The 14,989-nt window shown below is 48.5% G+C and overlaps 1 protein-coding gene across 1 annotated transcript; it reads right to left on the reverse strand.

The window, feature by feature from the left end:
- Positions 1-923: 923 nt before the first annotated feature.
- On the reverse strand, positions 924-14,278 carry MGST2 (microsomal glutathione S-transferase 2). The gene is made up of 5 exons (XM_009648248.2): positions 14,206-14,278; positions 9,124-9,223; positions 7,727-7,797; positions 5,726-5,807; positions 924-3,012 (listed from the first exon to the last, which is right to left on the reverse strand). The coding sequence occupies exons 1-5, from the start codon at positions 14,261-14,263 to the stop codon at positions 2,880-2,882; spliced, it is 444 nt and encodes a 147-aa protein (XP_009646543.1). The 5' UTR covers positions 14,264-14,278; the 3' UTR covers positions 924-2,879.
- Between the last annotated feature and the right edge of the window lie 711 nt (positions 14,279-14,989).

The raw sequence follows: 14,989 nt of genomic DNA on the forward strand, positions 1-14,989 counted from the left end.
AAGTGCTTTCAGGGGAGGGCACGAGATGGAGAGCCCAGGATGTAGGAGTCCTGTGGCTGCGGTGGGGGGAGGCGAGGTGGGGTGGGAGAAGGCAGATGCGGGGTTGGATGTAGACATTGGAAAGAAGAGATGGGGAAACTGGGGAAGCGTGAAGACACGCGGTCGGAGTAGTTCCCTGTCACCTGCTACTACTGCTACAGTGTGAGGGTTGTGTTGGCCGAAGCCTTTTGGGAGGTGCACGTAGGCTTGCTGACTTTACATGGCCTGTTCAAGAGAAATGAGCCGCGTCGCCTCCGGGGCTCGACACCGATTTCTCTGTGTTTCCAGCCTACTGGGGAGTCGCGGGGGATCAGACACGGGACCTCTGCTTGCACGGTTCGGGATGTCAGCGTGGCTTGGCTTCCACGTACAACCTTTAAGGTGAGGTTCCCCTTCTCTCCTTAACGTCAGTCCTTTGCCATGCCGAACGTGGATAATGGGGCACGGAGGAGGAGAACGGCCCCGACCGGCGCAGCTTCCCAGAGCCACTCCTCAGCACGTGCCGGCAAGGGGCTTGCTGAGAAAAGATGCTTTCAGCAAGAGGCCCCTGGGCAGCGGCCGGCGTTGAAGCTGCAGCAGGGACCGTCACCGTTTCTGATGGTGCCCGGCAGATGAACGTTTGCACCAGCTCGCGGCGCGCGCGGAGCGTGCAGCCTGATACCGACTGCTGGGGCAGCGGGCACGAGGCGGTGCGGCGCTCGCTCCTAAATACCGACACTGACAGCATCCGTCTGTTAGAGGTGCATTTCGTTTTTAATGACAGATGGGTCAGCCTGTAGCACCTTTTTCGAGCTGTCCCGGCTAACTGGGGAAAAAAGAGCAGTGGCTCAGAAGGCAGGCGGTGTCCTTGACTTCTGCCCTCGCGTCGGCTGGCGCAGCTCCTACCATGTTCGGTTCGTGTTTATCCCCTAGCGCTCTGCTGCCAGGTGGTGCTTTGCAGCCTCACGCCCGCGTTTTTCGGCATGTGAAATTGCCCCCGCGCAGCACCCGTTTGTTACTGCTCCCTGTGGAGTGCATGGCGTATGGAAGCGAGCTGTAAACGCGCCAGGCCGCTACAACAGGTAAGCTTGGAACGGAATGGTTTCAGCGGCAGAGACCCGCCTGAAGGCAGGGAGCGACCTTTGGGCCTCCCCCAGTGAGTATTTCAAGCCTTTTACGTAGTTTGGACCTTGTCTTGGTTTTTCTTTGGGTGGCAGCGCTTCCTGCTGCCCGTGACTGCCTGAAGGCATCGCTGGCAGGCGGGTAGGCGGATTTTTCTGTCTTTCCACCCGCAGAAGGTAAGTTAGAGGAAGAATTCCCATTGATTTCTGTGGTTGTTAAATGTGGCCCTGTTGTACTTTCTCCCCTGGAGGCAAGTGCCCGGGAGTTGCCCTTTCCTCAGCTCTGTCAGCTCCAGCCTGTTCGCCATCCTGATCCGTCCTTTTCCTCCCGGCAGCCGTTATCGGACCCAGGTCTTGCGCCTTTGCACCCATCTCACGTTGCTGTTTCTAATGCCATTTTGGCCTTTGCCACCCGCAGGCACCAAGCTGTGCCTTTTAGTCCCAAGCTAACTTCTGCACAACGCAACCTGTCCACCTTTTCTATACAGAAGCTTGTTATGAACCTGATCCGCCACTCAATTATTTTGTGCTCAGGTTACCAACCTCAGTACGCTTTTAGAAAGACCATAAGCACGTTCCATTGTACAAACGCGCAGTCTTTTTTTGGCCAAATCATGTCTTCATGAGCATGACAAGGAATATTTCTGCCTGCTGGCTTTAGCTAACATGAGTATATTCAGCCTTGCCTAAGTCATTTGAATTCTCGGGAGCTACCAAAATAGTCAGGCGTGGTCTTGCTTCTTCTGCACAGTTCTAATTGACCACCAGCGTACGTTGAGCTGATGGTGCTAAGCCGTGACTTTTCCCTGCCGCTTTAGCAGAAAACTGTTTTCCTAGTTGGTTTGCTTTTCATTGCCATTTTATGACTCCCAGAGCTGTGGCCATGCTGGGACATTTGTCGAGCCTTTCCCACACCCCAGCCATCTGTGCCTGGGCGGGAGACAACGCAGCAGACCCAATTGTCAGATGAGCATCTGCGCCGCCTTTTTGTCCGGGCTGGCTCTCCCTCTCACTGGTGCCGCACTGTGGGTACAGCCTGACTTCGAGAGGCTTTGTGTGAGGACTGGGATCTGCCTGCAGGAGGGCCCCACTTCTACCAGAAGAGCATTTAAGCGGGTGTTGGAACTGCGAACGTGCGTATAAAATCAAAAGGCCTCCACAGAACGTAGGGTCAAGCGCAGCTTTAAACGTTGGCCTGAAGAAAGCAGCGTTTCCATGTATGCTTGAGCAGCCTCCTGCAGTGGGATTGCATGCTCTTGGAAAATCAGGGCCTCGCGGCAGCGTGTTGTGTTGAAGAGTGGTTTTACATTTGTGCAGAACGGGTGGCGCTGCTGAGGGAAAGGAAGAGGAGCGAAGGAAGAGTGCAGAGCATTGGCAAAGCTGAAGGACGTTGGGTAAGGTGGGCTGGGGCTTGCAGCACCAGTTGCGACTAAATTACTTAGTGAATTAATGGCTTTAGTTCTGCGCAGTTCGTTTGGGGTTTACAGTACTGTACGGGAGAACAGAATGTGTCATTGCGAATGCAGATGTGGCATCACGTTCTGTCTCACGGACTCTCTTTCAAGAGCATAGGGAAAGGAAAAAGCGTAAACAGCTCGGGAAAAACATGCATTTTACAGTGCAACGGGCCGCTAGGAAAGAGCTCTGATGCTTTATTCAAATGCATCTTATAATCTTTTTGGTGTTCAGGGAAAGCACCTGCATTATTTATTTACTTTTTAAAAAATACCCCAACAGTCTTCAGAACAATTTCCGTAGTTTCTTCATAATGCGGAAGTCCAGGTATTCATCCAGAATGCTGTTAACGACCCCAGCTGCACCCAGGGTTATCAAGCAAGTCAGAATTATCAAATTCAAATAAAACCCTGTTAACCTAGAAAGTGGAAAGCAGAAAAACACTGTTACGAGCTGGACACGGCATGCTGACAGCGAAACTGCTTGTCCGCACCCGTTAAGAAGAGGTGTGGAGAGTTGGGAAGTATCACTGCTGCAACGCTACCTTGGAGCGTTTTGGTAACAAACCTTTCCCGCGCGTGGCTTTTGCTAGGGAGAAGAGGGATTCCTCATACCCTCTCTGTGGGAAAACTCTCCCCCAGTGTTTCTTAATATTCCCGTGGAAGTCAGGAACTTGCTCCGTGATGAAGCTACCTCACCCCACGACGTGAAGACCTGTAGGCAAAGCCTCAGGCACGCGTGAGCACCTCCCTGCAAGTCCAGGTGTAGGAGCGGGAGGGAGAAGCCTTTGGGGCTGGGGGGTGTGGGTGTGCGTCTCTTGCATCCGCAGCTGTTGGTCAGGGACTCTCTGCTGCTGGTTGCCGCTTTGATTTGGATTTTTGGACTGTGAAGGGAGAGTGTTGATCCTAAAAAATCAGCGATTAGGGCACTTGCTGGAGATGGGAGAGGGTCAAGTTATTTTATCTGTACAAAATGGAAAGCTCCTGCAGAAGAGGCTGGGAGAGCCCTTCAGCTCTGAGACCCAGAGCTCGCTTTCTGGGCACGCGTGAGCGGGGAGCGTCCCCCCCACGCACGCTTTGCTGGGGCCGCTCTCGGCTGCCTTGGTGCAGTCTCTGGTCCAACAGGCGTATTCTGGGTGTTGCTGCCGGGTTGGCCTCTGCTGGCAAAGCCAGCAGCAAAAGGTCTCTTTGGAGAATCCCATCACGTTGGCATTGGAGAGAGGGGTCTGAGGAGCTTGTCAGCCTTCGATTTATAGCTAGTTATCCCCATACCCACGGAAGCTGAAGAGGTTAGGTAGGTGCTTGGGCACCGCTGGGGGTGCGGGGCAGCCCGAGAACCTCACCAGTGCCTAAAGACTTGATATAGGTAGGCTTTCTGGGCGTGCCATGACTAGCTGTGGATTTCAAAATGGTCAACTATGAGATTTCCTCAGTTTTAGGAGAGCATGAGAAGTCTAGCTTAGCCCTTTAAGTATCTGTTAGAACCAGCTGGAGGGCAGGGGGAAGGATAGAGCTCGCTTGTAAAGGCCTCTCCAGCACAGAAACCAAGTAGAAGGTGCATCTTCCTGTTGTGCTCTTAAAACAAACAAAAAAATCCAGCCTTGGTAACCCTGAGCTGCAATTCATGTAGTCAAGTGCACGAGTATGTGTCGTAACCAGCTCTTTGAGCAGGCGGACCAGGGCTGTCTTTATAACTAGTACGGCTGTAGTCAGTGATTTCGGTTGAGAATCAGTGCAGAGACTGATTACCTTCTCGCCAGCAGGGCTGCTGGAGGCCCCCGCGGGGGGCGCCCCCCAGCCAGGCCTGCAGAGGCAAGCCTTGTGAGCAAAGCCGTTTCCTTGGGCCGCCGGGCTGACTCTCGGCACCCTCTGTTCCATGCAAAGAAATCAGAGCCTCACCAGAGTGTAAAGCTCTGTCTCAAAGCAAAGTCAGCCACTCTTTTTAGGCTTCCTCAAGAGGCTGAATCTATTGGTCCAGGAGTACTGAAGTAAAGCATGGGAGAGATTTCTTGAACAAAGGACTTCCAAGTTTGTTGATTAAAGGAAAGTTTGTTATGCTCTGCTTGTTCACTTATTTACGCGGTTTTGCTCCCCAAACTTCCTTAATAGTTGCTAGTCTTCTGGTTGGTGTTCGTTGCATCACTTGAATTATTGCATCTCTTATTGGGAAATACAAAATTGTCTCCATATATTTTCTCTGGAATACATAGACTCTCCCTTCTCTTAAGCAACAGCTCTTCCAAAGAGGGTAAAGGGCTGGTGGAGACTGTAGTGTGAAGGAGAATTTCAGTATGCAAGCTATGGAAAAGAGCCCTGTAGTACAGCCTTGTGCTGCTGCAGGATTATTCGCTCCCAAATAGTCTGATTGTTCAGCATCTTCCTCCAGAAACATACATCCCAAGTCTCTTAATTTTATGACAAGTATATATCATGCTATTTCCTTCTCGGGACCAGTGTGTGTGCTGGAAGAGGAGCCTTAGGTCAGGACACAGAAGGTGGCTTCAGTGAAAGAAGTAGTAAACTGTGTCTTTGAGTGTTGATGGCCAGTGTGCACATTGGCTGAAGCAGAATTCATGTTAACGAGATGCTCTGCACTTAACATTCATTAACATATGCTTATCTGAAGCTGTGTTCTCTTATCTGTCTGGTGAAAGTTCATCAGCTTACAAGGCCAGATTCGCTTGCTTCCTCTAGTGCATTTTGCGTGGCAAGAGTAAAGGTCTTGATGTGACAAACTGAGGAAAAATGAAAACCGCAGGCAGGCAGGCACTGTGCAAGCCTTGCCTGGGCAGCCTCCCATCCCACCGCAGTCCTCAGCTGCAAAACCACACTTCTGTTCTCAGACCTCTCCCAGCCCGGCTGCCAGTGTGCTCAGTGCAGAGCAGGCCCCCGCAAGCTGAGCAGCAAACCCCCTTCTCTCTCGTGACCCGTAGCACGTGCGCATCTTAACCTAGGCTTCTACCGCAGCAGCCAGCCCTCTTCCCTGGGGGGTTCCGCATCAGCCCTCTTGCTGACACTTTACACATGTTGCATTCAATTACAGTCACTTTTCACTGCCAGACCTTGGCTCTCAGCCCGGCTTCAGACCGCAGCCTGGAGCTTTTAACCTGCGTTCAGCTGGGAACTCCTTACCTTCCTTTCACAGACTGTACGTAGCCATGGAAGTACTTGTAGCGGGCAAACACGTACAACACGCCCAGGAAGGAAGCTAATTCTAAGAAAGGAAGGATTAATAGGGGGGAAAAAAACCAGTTAGAAAACTGGAAAATGAGCATCATAGAGACAGTTAGGCACTTTACTTATGGTTTTCCAGTTGCATGGCCCTGGGGATTTTCATAGCTACCCACACCCTGGGAATTTATCTTGGGAAAGCATCATTCAAAAGAGATATATGTATTCTTAAGCGTTCACTACAGGAGGCTCTTGATATGGGTTTACAGATAAGGGTGGGCATAGGACTGTCCAAAAAAAAATCTAAAGGCATTCCCTGGAAAGGAGATCTCAAGAACTGACAGGAATCTGCCCCCCCCGCCCCAGTCTGGTGGTTATCCCAGAGACAGGACAGTGGGTTGGAGCACTGTGGCTTGACCCAGCGCTGTCCTTTGGTATTGTTATGGCAGTTCATGCTAAAGGGGAGTGTTTGTTTTGGAAAGGGAAATCTTATTTATGTTGTTAATAACCTGCTTTGCATTTATATAGCAGCTTTTATCCAAGGACATGAGGGAAAGCTGTAGTGAAGTTAGCTGTCTGACCTCCCTGTGGGAAGAGTAGAAAGTCACCTCCATTTGATAGATGGAGCAGGGTGTGGAGGTCAGTCGTATTACCCAGGACTAAGCTGGATAATTTTGTCTCCTTTCAAACCGTGTGAGTGAGCATTACAGAGGACAGCTTTTACTGTGTTCTGGATTAACTCATGTAAACTCGTCTCCCCTCATCTATGGGAGATGCTCAGCTGAAAAAATGACTTAAAGAGGAGGTTAACGTAATCCTTTATTACATATGACAGCACACGGCTGGGTTGCTGTGTGATTTTCCCCGATTCAAGTGCCTGTCTATGAGCACACGTACTATCTCGTATCCAGTTGACTTAAGTGGTGCTACTTTGGATTTACATTGGATTTGCAGTGGAGATGGGACTCAATATCTGGCTGTAAGAGAGCCCCAAAACAAAATTACTGCTTTGGAGCAAACACAGAAAATGAAGAAGAAAGGTAGTTGTTCAGGAAGGAGAGGTATAGTGGGCACGAGCATAACTAGCTCACAACTATCCCTTCTCCAGCCCACAGTCTTATGCTTCTCAGGCATCAGCTGGGGAGAGATTAATAAAGCAGAATGCAAAAATCAGGCCCTGACACAAGCTCTAGCTCTACGAGAGTCTGCCCTGTCACTGTTAGGAGACATCGCGGACCCGCCTTGGAAAGTCCAACAGAGTGAGAGGAGTGAAAGCTCTGCGGCGCCTGAGTTCAGAACATTTGGCCAAAAAATGCCCTCCCCCCTGCTAGGTGGCTGAGAAAACACAGTAGATTTTCCCAAGCACACCTGAAGTACACGGTATCTGTGGCTGGAGATGCCGCTGTTACGACTGTGCTTCAGCGCTCGGAGCTGCGTCACAGAACAAACAAGTCATAGCCCAGTGGTGGCGTCACTCATCTGGGATGTAAAACCCCAAATGTTTGCTGGCTTGAGCTCTGCCCCCACCAGCCAGGGGGCCAGCCCCAGGCATGAGTGCCCCGACCCGAGTCCTCAGGCTGCCTCCTCCCCAGGGACGATAGCTGTGCTTGATGTCCTCTGAGAACTGTCCCGTAATGTGCAAATAATTGTTAGTGGGAGGCATCTGGGAGCTGCTTTTCTGAATGATTCACCCTGCAAATCCACTGAACGTGTGATAAATGTGCTGGGGACCGGCTCCTTGGCTTGTGGAGAGAAGTGAAAGCTGGTGGGGCTGTGTGAAATGCCATGACTAAGTGGGGATTTCAGTGTCACGGAGTGTTCTTCTAGGAAGGCTACGCTAAGGTAATGCAATGAAAAGAAGGGGAAAAGGTGTCTACAGTTACCTACCTCCTGATAAAACTACAGTCTTTTAAAAAGTTACGTAAAACTTCTCAGTCCAAGATAGAGGCAAAAAGTGTTTACCTTGATTAAAAAACCATCCCGCAGTCCAGAGGACAGTCAGGAATACTGGATAAAACTCCACACAGTTTTGTCTGCAGAATAAATTTGAAAGAACATTAGTCTGGAAAGGAAAAGAACTATGGGTGGGGTTTTCAAGGAGAATCAGCTTCGGCCTCGTTTAGTTGCCACTAAAGTTAATGCTATCGAATCCAGTGGGAGCACAGTCAAAGCCAGCATTAGGCACTCTTAAAAATTCTCTTCTTTGTAATCTCAAACACAAACTTATTCCAAATATTTGCCCGGTATTTAAACACAGACAAAGATCTCGATCCCAACTACATGGAAATAAATAGGACAAACAAACCTAAATTAAGTGCCTGTGCAGCAGAGAGAGGCAGGAATTCCAGCACATGGATGTGTTAATCACCTACCTCCGCACTCGGTATTGCAAGTTTTGTGGGCCAGCATTCCTGGGACCGCGAGGGGAAGCACAGAGCTGGGCGTAGGCAGCTTGGATTGCCCTGCCGAGGCCAACTGCCTTTATGTCAGGCACAGACGGCACACAATAGTCACCACCTCTTATGGTGAGGACCATAACATCTTTAACATCTTTTAAGACTCAGCTGGACAGGGTGCTGGACCATCTTCTCTAGACTGTGCTCTTACTTAGAAAGGTTGGACCAGATGATCCTTGAGGTCCCTTCCAACCTAGGACTCTACCATTCCATGGTCTTTATCTGTGGCCATCCATCAGTTTTCCCACCAACGTTTTGTTGGAATACCTTTTCTTGCTTTGTTCTGAATGAATTTCTTTTTAATGAATTAGGCCTCCTTCTATATCTAACATATTCTGTTATCTAATATGTTGTCTAATGTATTCTATGCCCCGTTATTGTTATCCACTACGACTACAGTTACAGCAGATGGGATTGAAATAAGTATAAATACTTTTGCATAGGGTCATTAGCTAATCACAAACTGAAGCCCTTTAGGAAAACGCTGTCGTCTTGGGCTATTCCACCGTTACCCACTGTGAAGACAGAGGTTTCCTGTGCTCGTCTTCCATGTGTTTGGTGTTTGCCACAGCCCAAGAACTGACGGCACAGCTTGCTAGATCCAGAACATCTGAATTCTCTAAATTGCAGTCAACTAGCTCTCAGCCCCTACTTAGGTTTGGGTAATCTGATTGCCTAGTTTGGTCAGAATTTGAGCAGTGACTCTTTTAAATGAGCTGAACTTACCCCATTTTTATTAAAATAATAGCTGAACCATTTGAAAAGGGGTCTGTTTGTTACTTTGCTTCTTTATTTTTGAGCAGGGGATGCAAAGAAAAGGTAACATTTTAGGATAATGTTTTTGCTTCTCTTCTGGACTGAATTGTTATTCATTGCCACCATCTTAATGATCTGCAGACTTACTGTGCACGAAATGTTCTGTCAAATTCCGGAGCTCCAGTGACAGCCGGGGGCATGACCTTGTGCTTCATTCTTGATTTCCCCACCAGCCAAGCAAAGTGACCTGTAAGCAAAAATAAGGGCTCGCGATTGCACAATTCCTCGGCTCAGTTGCATCCCTAACACGTCAGTAATTTTTTTAAATAGAGATTGTTGTTCTTCAGCTCTTTCCATGTCATTCGGCAGAAGGAGACCAATATTAGATAAACTAGTTTTTCCCCACAAAAGTTCAGATCTTATCCTCAGGAGTGACTCACTCATGAGGAAGGGGCAAAAAATGCTATTTCAGAAATATATTCATTCTCTTTTTGCATTTGCTACACTAGCTATGCCTTAAGTATCCTTCCACCCCACCTGAATCCTAGAACCGCCGAGCCTAGGAGCAGCCTAGCCACACCGCAGCGGCAGCGTGCTGCCTTAGCAGTAACCAAATTGCCCCGATGGAGGCCAATTCCCTACTTGCTTGAGTAGCGTATGGTCATTTTGGTTTAGTGACGCTAAGAGCTATGGTGCTTTGGGGCATGGGGTAGCATTACGATCTTTGGAAACAAAAATCTTGTAGCCACCCTTTGGAAGTTATTTACCCGTATCCTATAGCACATGCTTGTCCATCGGTTGTTATTGTCTCGGACTCTCAAGGTTCAGTGTGTTGGAAAGAGCAGAGAGCTGCCACCGCGGAGGCTGTAGCCTGGTCCCTGCTCTCCACCTCCTCTGCTGGTGAGCCCGAGAGCTGTCTGATGGAGGACCTATCCTGCTCCCACCTCCACTGACTGGAGCTGATAGTACTCACCCACCTTGTAAAAAGCATTTTTTAGACCTGACGCAGTGCCATGAAAAAGACAGATTACTTGCTGTACAGTGACTGAATATCGGCTGCTTACCAAAAAACCCCAAACCAGTCCAACGCTATCTCTGCACTTCTGTATTTCTAGGACCGCTTCTGATGTGTATACGTATATCCCGTTTTACTGATGTCCTCACTGCAGAAGTCTCCCCCTAAAAGTTGATCAGAGGCTGGCAAGGACCAAGGCCAGTACACAGACAGCAATTTTCTGTGTGCAGCAGAGCTATTGGGCATCACCTTGTCTGACTTTAAGACCCTCTGGATACCTGGAGTTATTTTTCTGGCCACGTTGTCGCCATCCGCTCACTGCCTAGCTTCTACCTGAACTTTACCTGGCTCCAGAAACCAGGCACCTGCCTGAGTTCACTAAAAAGACCTGCCTGAGGGGCGAGCCTCGAGCACACCTTCCGCCCTCCCTTCTGGGAGCAGTGGCATTAAAATACAGCTAGAGATATTGGTGGTGCTGCCCTGCGCGCCTCTTATGGCTAAGCCTTCTGGCCAAGCTCTTTTCCCAAAAAAGCCTTTTCCCGTCTGTCTTCTCCCCATATAAGTAATTACAGGCTGTGTTCAAGTGACCTCTCAACCCTTCTCTCCCAAGGCTAGTCAGAGCAGCTCAGCTATCCCTCTGGAAGGCAGGTTTACAGGACCTCTCATCGTATTTGCATCCAGCAAGACCTCCTCTGCTCCCACCCACGCTTCTCTTGCCGTGCCTGGTGATTCACCCATCGTTTGCCACCTTGCAGCCCTGTCGGAAGGGAAGAACGGTAGCAGGGAGGGCTGAGGGAACGTGCTTCAGGGAGACTGAAACTTGTGAAAGCACAAGAATTACCTCTGAGAAATATTTTCCTGGAAAACTTAACTGAAAAGTTGTTTTTTAACTTCTGCTGCCCTCAAAATGATCTATTTTTTATGACAAATACCACGTGCTGGCAAATCCTGCTTGGCTTATCAGTCAAAGTGGTAGGTGAGCCATGGTTTTTCGTGCAATGGTGTTTTTAGCCAGTTCCTCATTTTCTGGCCCCACTGACCCATTCAATGCTTCCAACTAGTCTGGGACCAGTTTTTTTTCTACTGAGGGACTGAGGCGAGCCAAGGCAGCTCATTGCATTCAAATGAGTGGAAAAAAAACCTTGAACGGATGCTGGGGAAAGTAAATGTACTGGGGGAAATAAGAAGATTAAGGCACCGTAGGGGCCAAATCGTTCTTGTTTGTTCAGTACAATTAACCAAAACAAATCATCAAGGCCACGGCATAACCCTGGCCTCAGCTGTAATGCGATTTCTCCTTGGTAGTGCTTGGTCAGCAAGGCTGTATCTTGAGGGATAGAGATTTGCACGTGGGAGACTCTGGTTAACCATATGCGGAAACAGGTCGCGATCATACGGCCAACCATCCCAAAACCCACTTCTTTAGTGGCTTCCGCTGTCATTTATGGGAACTTTGCTTCAGTCGGGGACAAGTGGGCTTTTATATGCCAATGAAAACCAGGCTGTGGCATTGCATAAGGGGAGAACTAGCATCACCCTCAGAGAAAAGGTGAGCCCGGCACGCAGAACAAGACAGGCACCAACCAGGGACTCGAGAAGAGCTCAGGAGAGGAATAATGACTGTATTTTTTGTTTAACTGCATAGGACTTGCCTTTCAGTTCCTGGCTGGTGAAAGGGAAGTAGCGGTGTAACTCCAAATTTAAGGTTTGTGATTATGGGTTAACGAGGGCTAAATTAAATAATAAAGCAATGGGAGAGCTCTCCTGCCCCACCCACTGCAGGTGCTGGGGTGAGGACTCCAGAAAGCGTGGCAGCAGGAGTAAGTAGAGGTTTTCATAGCCTTTTCTTCCCCCTCTATCGAGTTGTTCAATCCTAGCAGGCTAAATTACATGACTGAGGTAGTTACAAAGTAGGCTTGACTTGCCTTTCTTTGCTTTCTTTTCTTTTTTTCTCTTTGCTTTCATCTTCAGGTGGCATTTATGGTTACTGAGTTAATATCTTTACTGTGAAAATATGGGACAAAGCAGGCTTTCAAGGAAGATTACTCTGTTAAAAAGCCTGTAGAGAAGCTGCTACCTGTATTGTACCTGTATTGCAGTGTATGATAGTGCATGCTAATTCGCATGGCCCGGCCTAATGACCTTTAAAAAAAATCAAAATCTTTTTAATACTGTCTTGCTGGGTCCTGGAATTACTAAGAGTGATTTTAAAAGGTGGCTAGTTCAGAGAGATGCTTCGAAATAGAGGAGTGGTGGGACTCCTCTCCTCCCTGTTCTCACCTGTATCAGTGTCTGGGATTCACTCTGTCCTTTCGTTGCGTTCCCTTGTTTTCCCATCAGTCTTCCAAGCCCTAATCTCTCAAGCAAATCTTAGCTGCTTAAAACCTGGTTCATGACTGGCAACCCCTTCCTGCATTGCTTCTGCTCTTTCTTTCTGCCCTAGAGCATTTCTTGCACAGCTTAATCTTCGACCGGCCTGGTTCTTTGAATAACTCATAGTTCAGAGGCACTAAATCTGGTACCTCTGATAGCTGCGGAGTGAAACCTGACTTCCAGCACTGCTTCAGGGGGGTCGTATCCCCCATTAGCACCTTCCTAACTCCGGACGGGTGGGTGGCTCAGCAGAATAAACAGCAGAGTAAACAGAGCACCCGGTGCCGTGCGTCTCCATGTGCGTTTCGGTTGCAGGAAGCCGGTCACCCTTGTGTGAACTGGGTACAACATGCCCTGACAGTGCCCCTTCCACAGCGTGCATGTGAGCTCCCATGCATTAATCTGCGCTGGTTCAGCCATGCTAGGAAGCGTGCTGAAAGTCAGCCGAGCTGTGGGGATTTAAATCCTGTCAGCGGATCAGATTCTCACGCGGGTTTTGCTTTGGGCTTGATGTCAGACTGCCAGTGTAAGTTCAAACCTGGGTTATCTTGTCTTTTCTGTGATTTTAACTAAGATTAACTAACATGGATTAACCACCACAAGGAAGAAGATGGGTATTTCCCTCTTCCTTCACAGTTTCAGTGTCTATACAATTCCTTCAGTTTTCAAACTGCAGTACTTTTCCAGGTGTTGGTTGGTTGGTTTTAATCCTTCACACTTTTAACTTAAAAAAAAATCAAGGCAGGCGAGTTGAACTTTCACAGAAGTTGATGGTAAATACTGCCACCAGCTAGAAATGTGCTGTGAAGACCACAGGGGTATGTTGTAGCTGATCTGATGACAGAAAAAGGGAATGTAAATTTGAGGTGCTTTTTATTTGCCTTCTGCTGTGTTGGGCTTTTTTTAACCTGGAAGGGTCACATTCTCAAGCTTTTTTTTTCTGTGGGTACAAATGTTATTTCAGTAGCTGAGGCTTTAAGAACAAATAAACAACCAATCAAGCCACACAGATAGGTTACTAGATAAGTTGGCAGTGCTGTAGAGATCTGAAAAGAAGGCAAAGTAATTACTTTTCACTTGCTCTTAATCATCTCACACTAGTAAAGCACAAACGCCTTCAAGATGTATCGTTTCCTGGTGTAAACGCAATATATAAACATATTTTAAAGAAAATAATGACAAGCATTAAAAATGCTACTGCAGCTATAGGCTGATGCACAGCAAAAAGAGCATCTCAGACTTGCCCACTTCTCTCCCTACTTCTTGATTCTCAGAGGCGTATCAGCAGGGGATAGAATAAATCCATATAGATCTTAAAGAACTGTAATGATGAGGAGGACATAATACGGGATAGCTCATATTATTGCTGCCAGGTGTAAAGGTTTGCTTTCTTCTTTCAATTACTTAGTATATATCTCTGTTTCAGGAAAGAGATTTTAGAGCGCTTTCGGTCCAGCATTGGTGTATTTGGTTTCACAAATTTACTCTCACTGTTGAGGTTTTCAGTTGTATAGGTGCCTAAATAAGAATCAAAACCAAGACATAGCGTGGCTTTGGGGTAACTTTACAGCTAGATACAAGCTCTCACGTAAGTACAATTCCAAAAAAGTCAGCAAACAGAATTGGAAACAAATTCTCCCACGGGGAAAAGTGATCTGTCCCACTGAGCCCACGCCCTCTCGGGCTACAGAGAGGGTAAACAATGCTCCGGTGAGAAAAACCTTAGGAGCTCTCAGAAATCACAGTCACAGAGCAGCCAGTTTATCGTAAAATAATTTCCAGTACTTCAGAACCGGTGGAAACCTCCCCGAGCCCCAGCCACGCAACCCCACAGATCTTACATTGCTGGAAGGCGGAAAGAAGAGAGACAGCAGCGAGCAAAACGCAGTCCCCAGCCATGTTGCCAGCAGCTTCCGCGTGCAAGCAGGATGTGTGCGCAGGGGCGAGGGCTTGGGCGAGCGATAAGGGCAAACAGCAGGTGGGAGGACTGTAGAGCTTTTCAGTGCTGCAACAAAGGTCTGCCCTGGGAATAAGACTTTTTGAAAGAAGACTGCAAAATTATGGCCATTTTTCATTCCTGAATAAGTTCAAATACAGCCAGCCCGCCCACCCTGCCTGCCCCTTGCCTGCGCGAAAGCACGGCGAGAACAAAACCAGCCTCCCTGGATTCAGCTCTTCTTTGATGCCTTAGATTTCCGCTGCAACCTCTTTGGGGGCGCGGACATTTTGCTCCACGTTTTTGCGGGGTCTGGGGCGGCAGGGTCTGCCCCCATCGCCGGCAGCACTGCTGGGAAGCAGCAGGCGCGGGAGACACGAGGGGGGAGCGGAGCTTTGTGCTGTCCCCACGCTCGATGGATGGGTTTTGCGGAACGCGTACGGCTCAGGCTCTGAGGGATGGCATGACCGCCACTTTACAAGCAGTCAGCATACGGAAAGGAATTGTTCAGGAGAGTTCAAAGGGTAAAACAACTGAGAAAGAAATATCTCCCCTCGTTTTACAGCCTGGAGCACCCTACCTATAGCTCATGCCTAGTCCTAAAACTGGGAGAGATCCTCTCAAGGAACATTTTTTCCCATCAGCTAGCCCTAACTAACAGGAAGCATAACGTCGTTAGCCTTTCCGAT

This window comes from Egretta garzetta, unplaced genomic scaffold (genome assembly GCF_000687185.1).
Source record: "Egretta garzetta isolate BGI_Z169 unplaced genomic scaffold, ASM68718v1 scaffold751, whole genome shotgun sequence".
Classification (NCBI taxonomy): domain Eukaryota; kingdom Metazoa; phylum Chordata; class Aves; order Pelecaniformes; family Ardeidae; genus Egretta; species Egretta garzetta.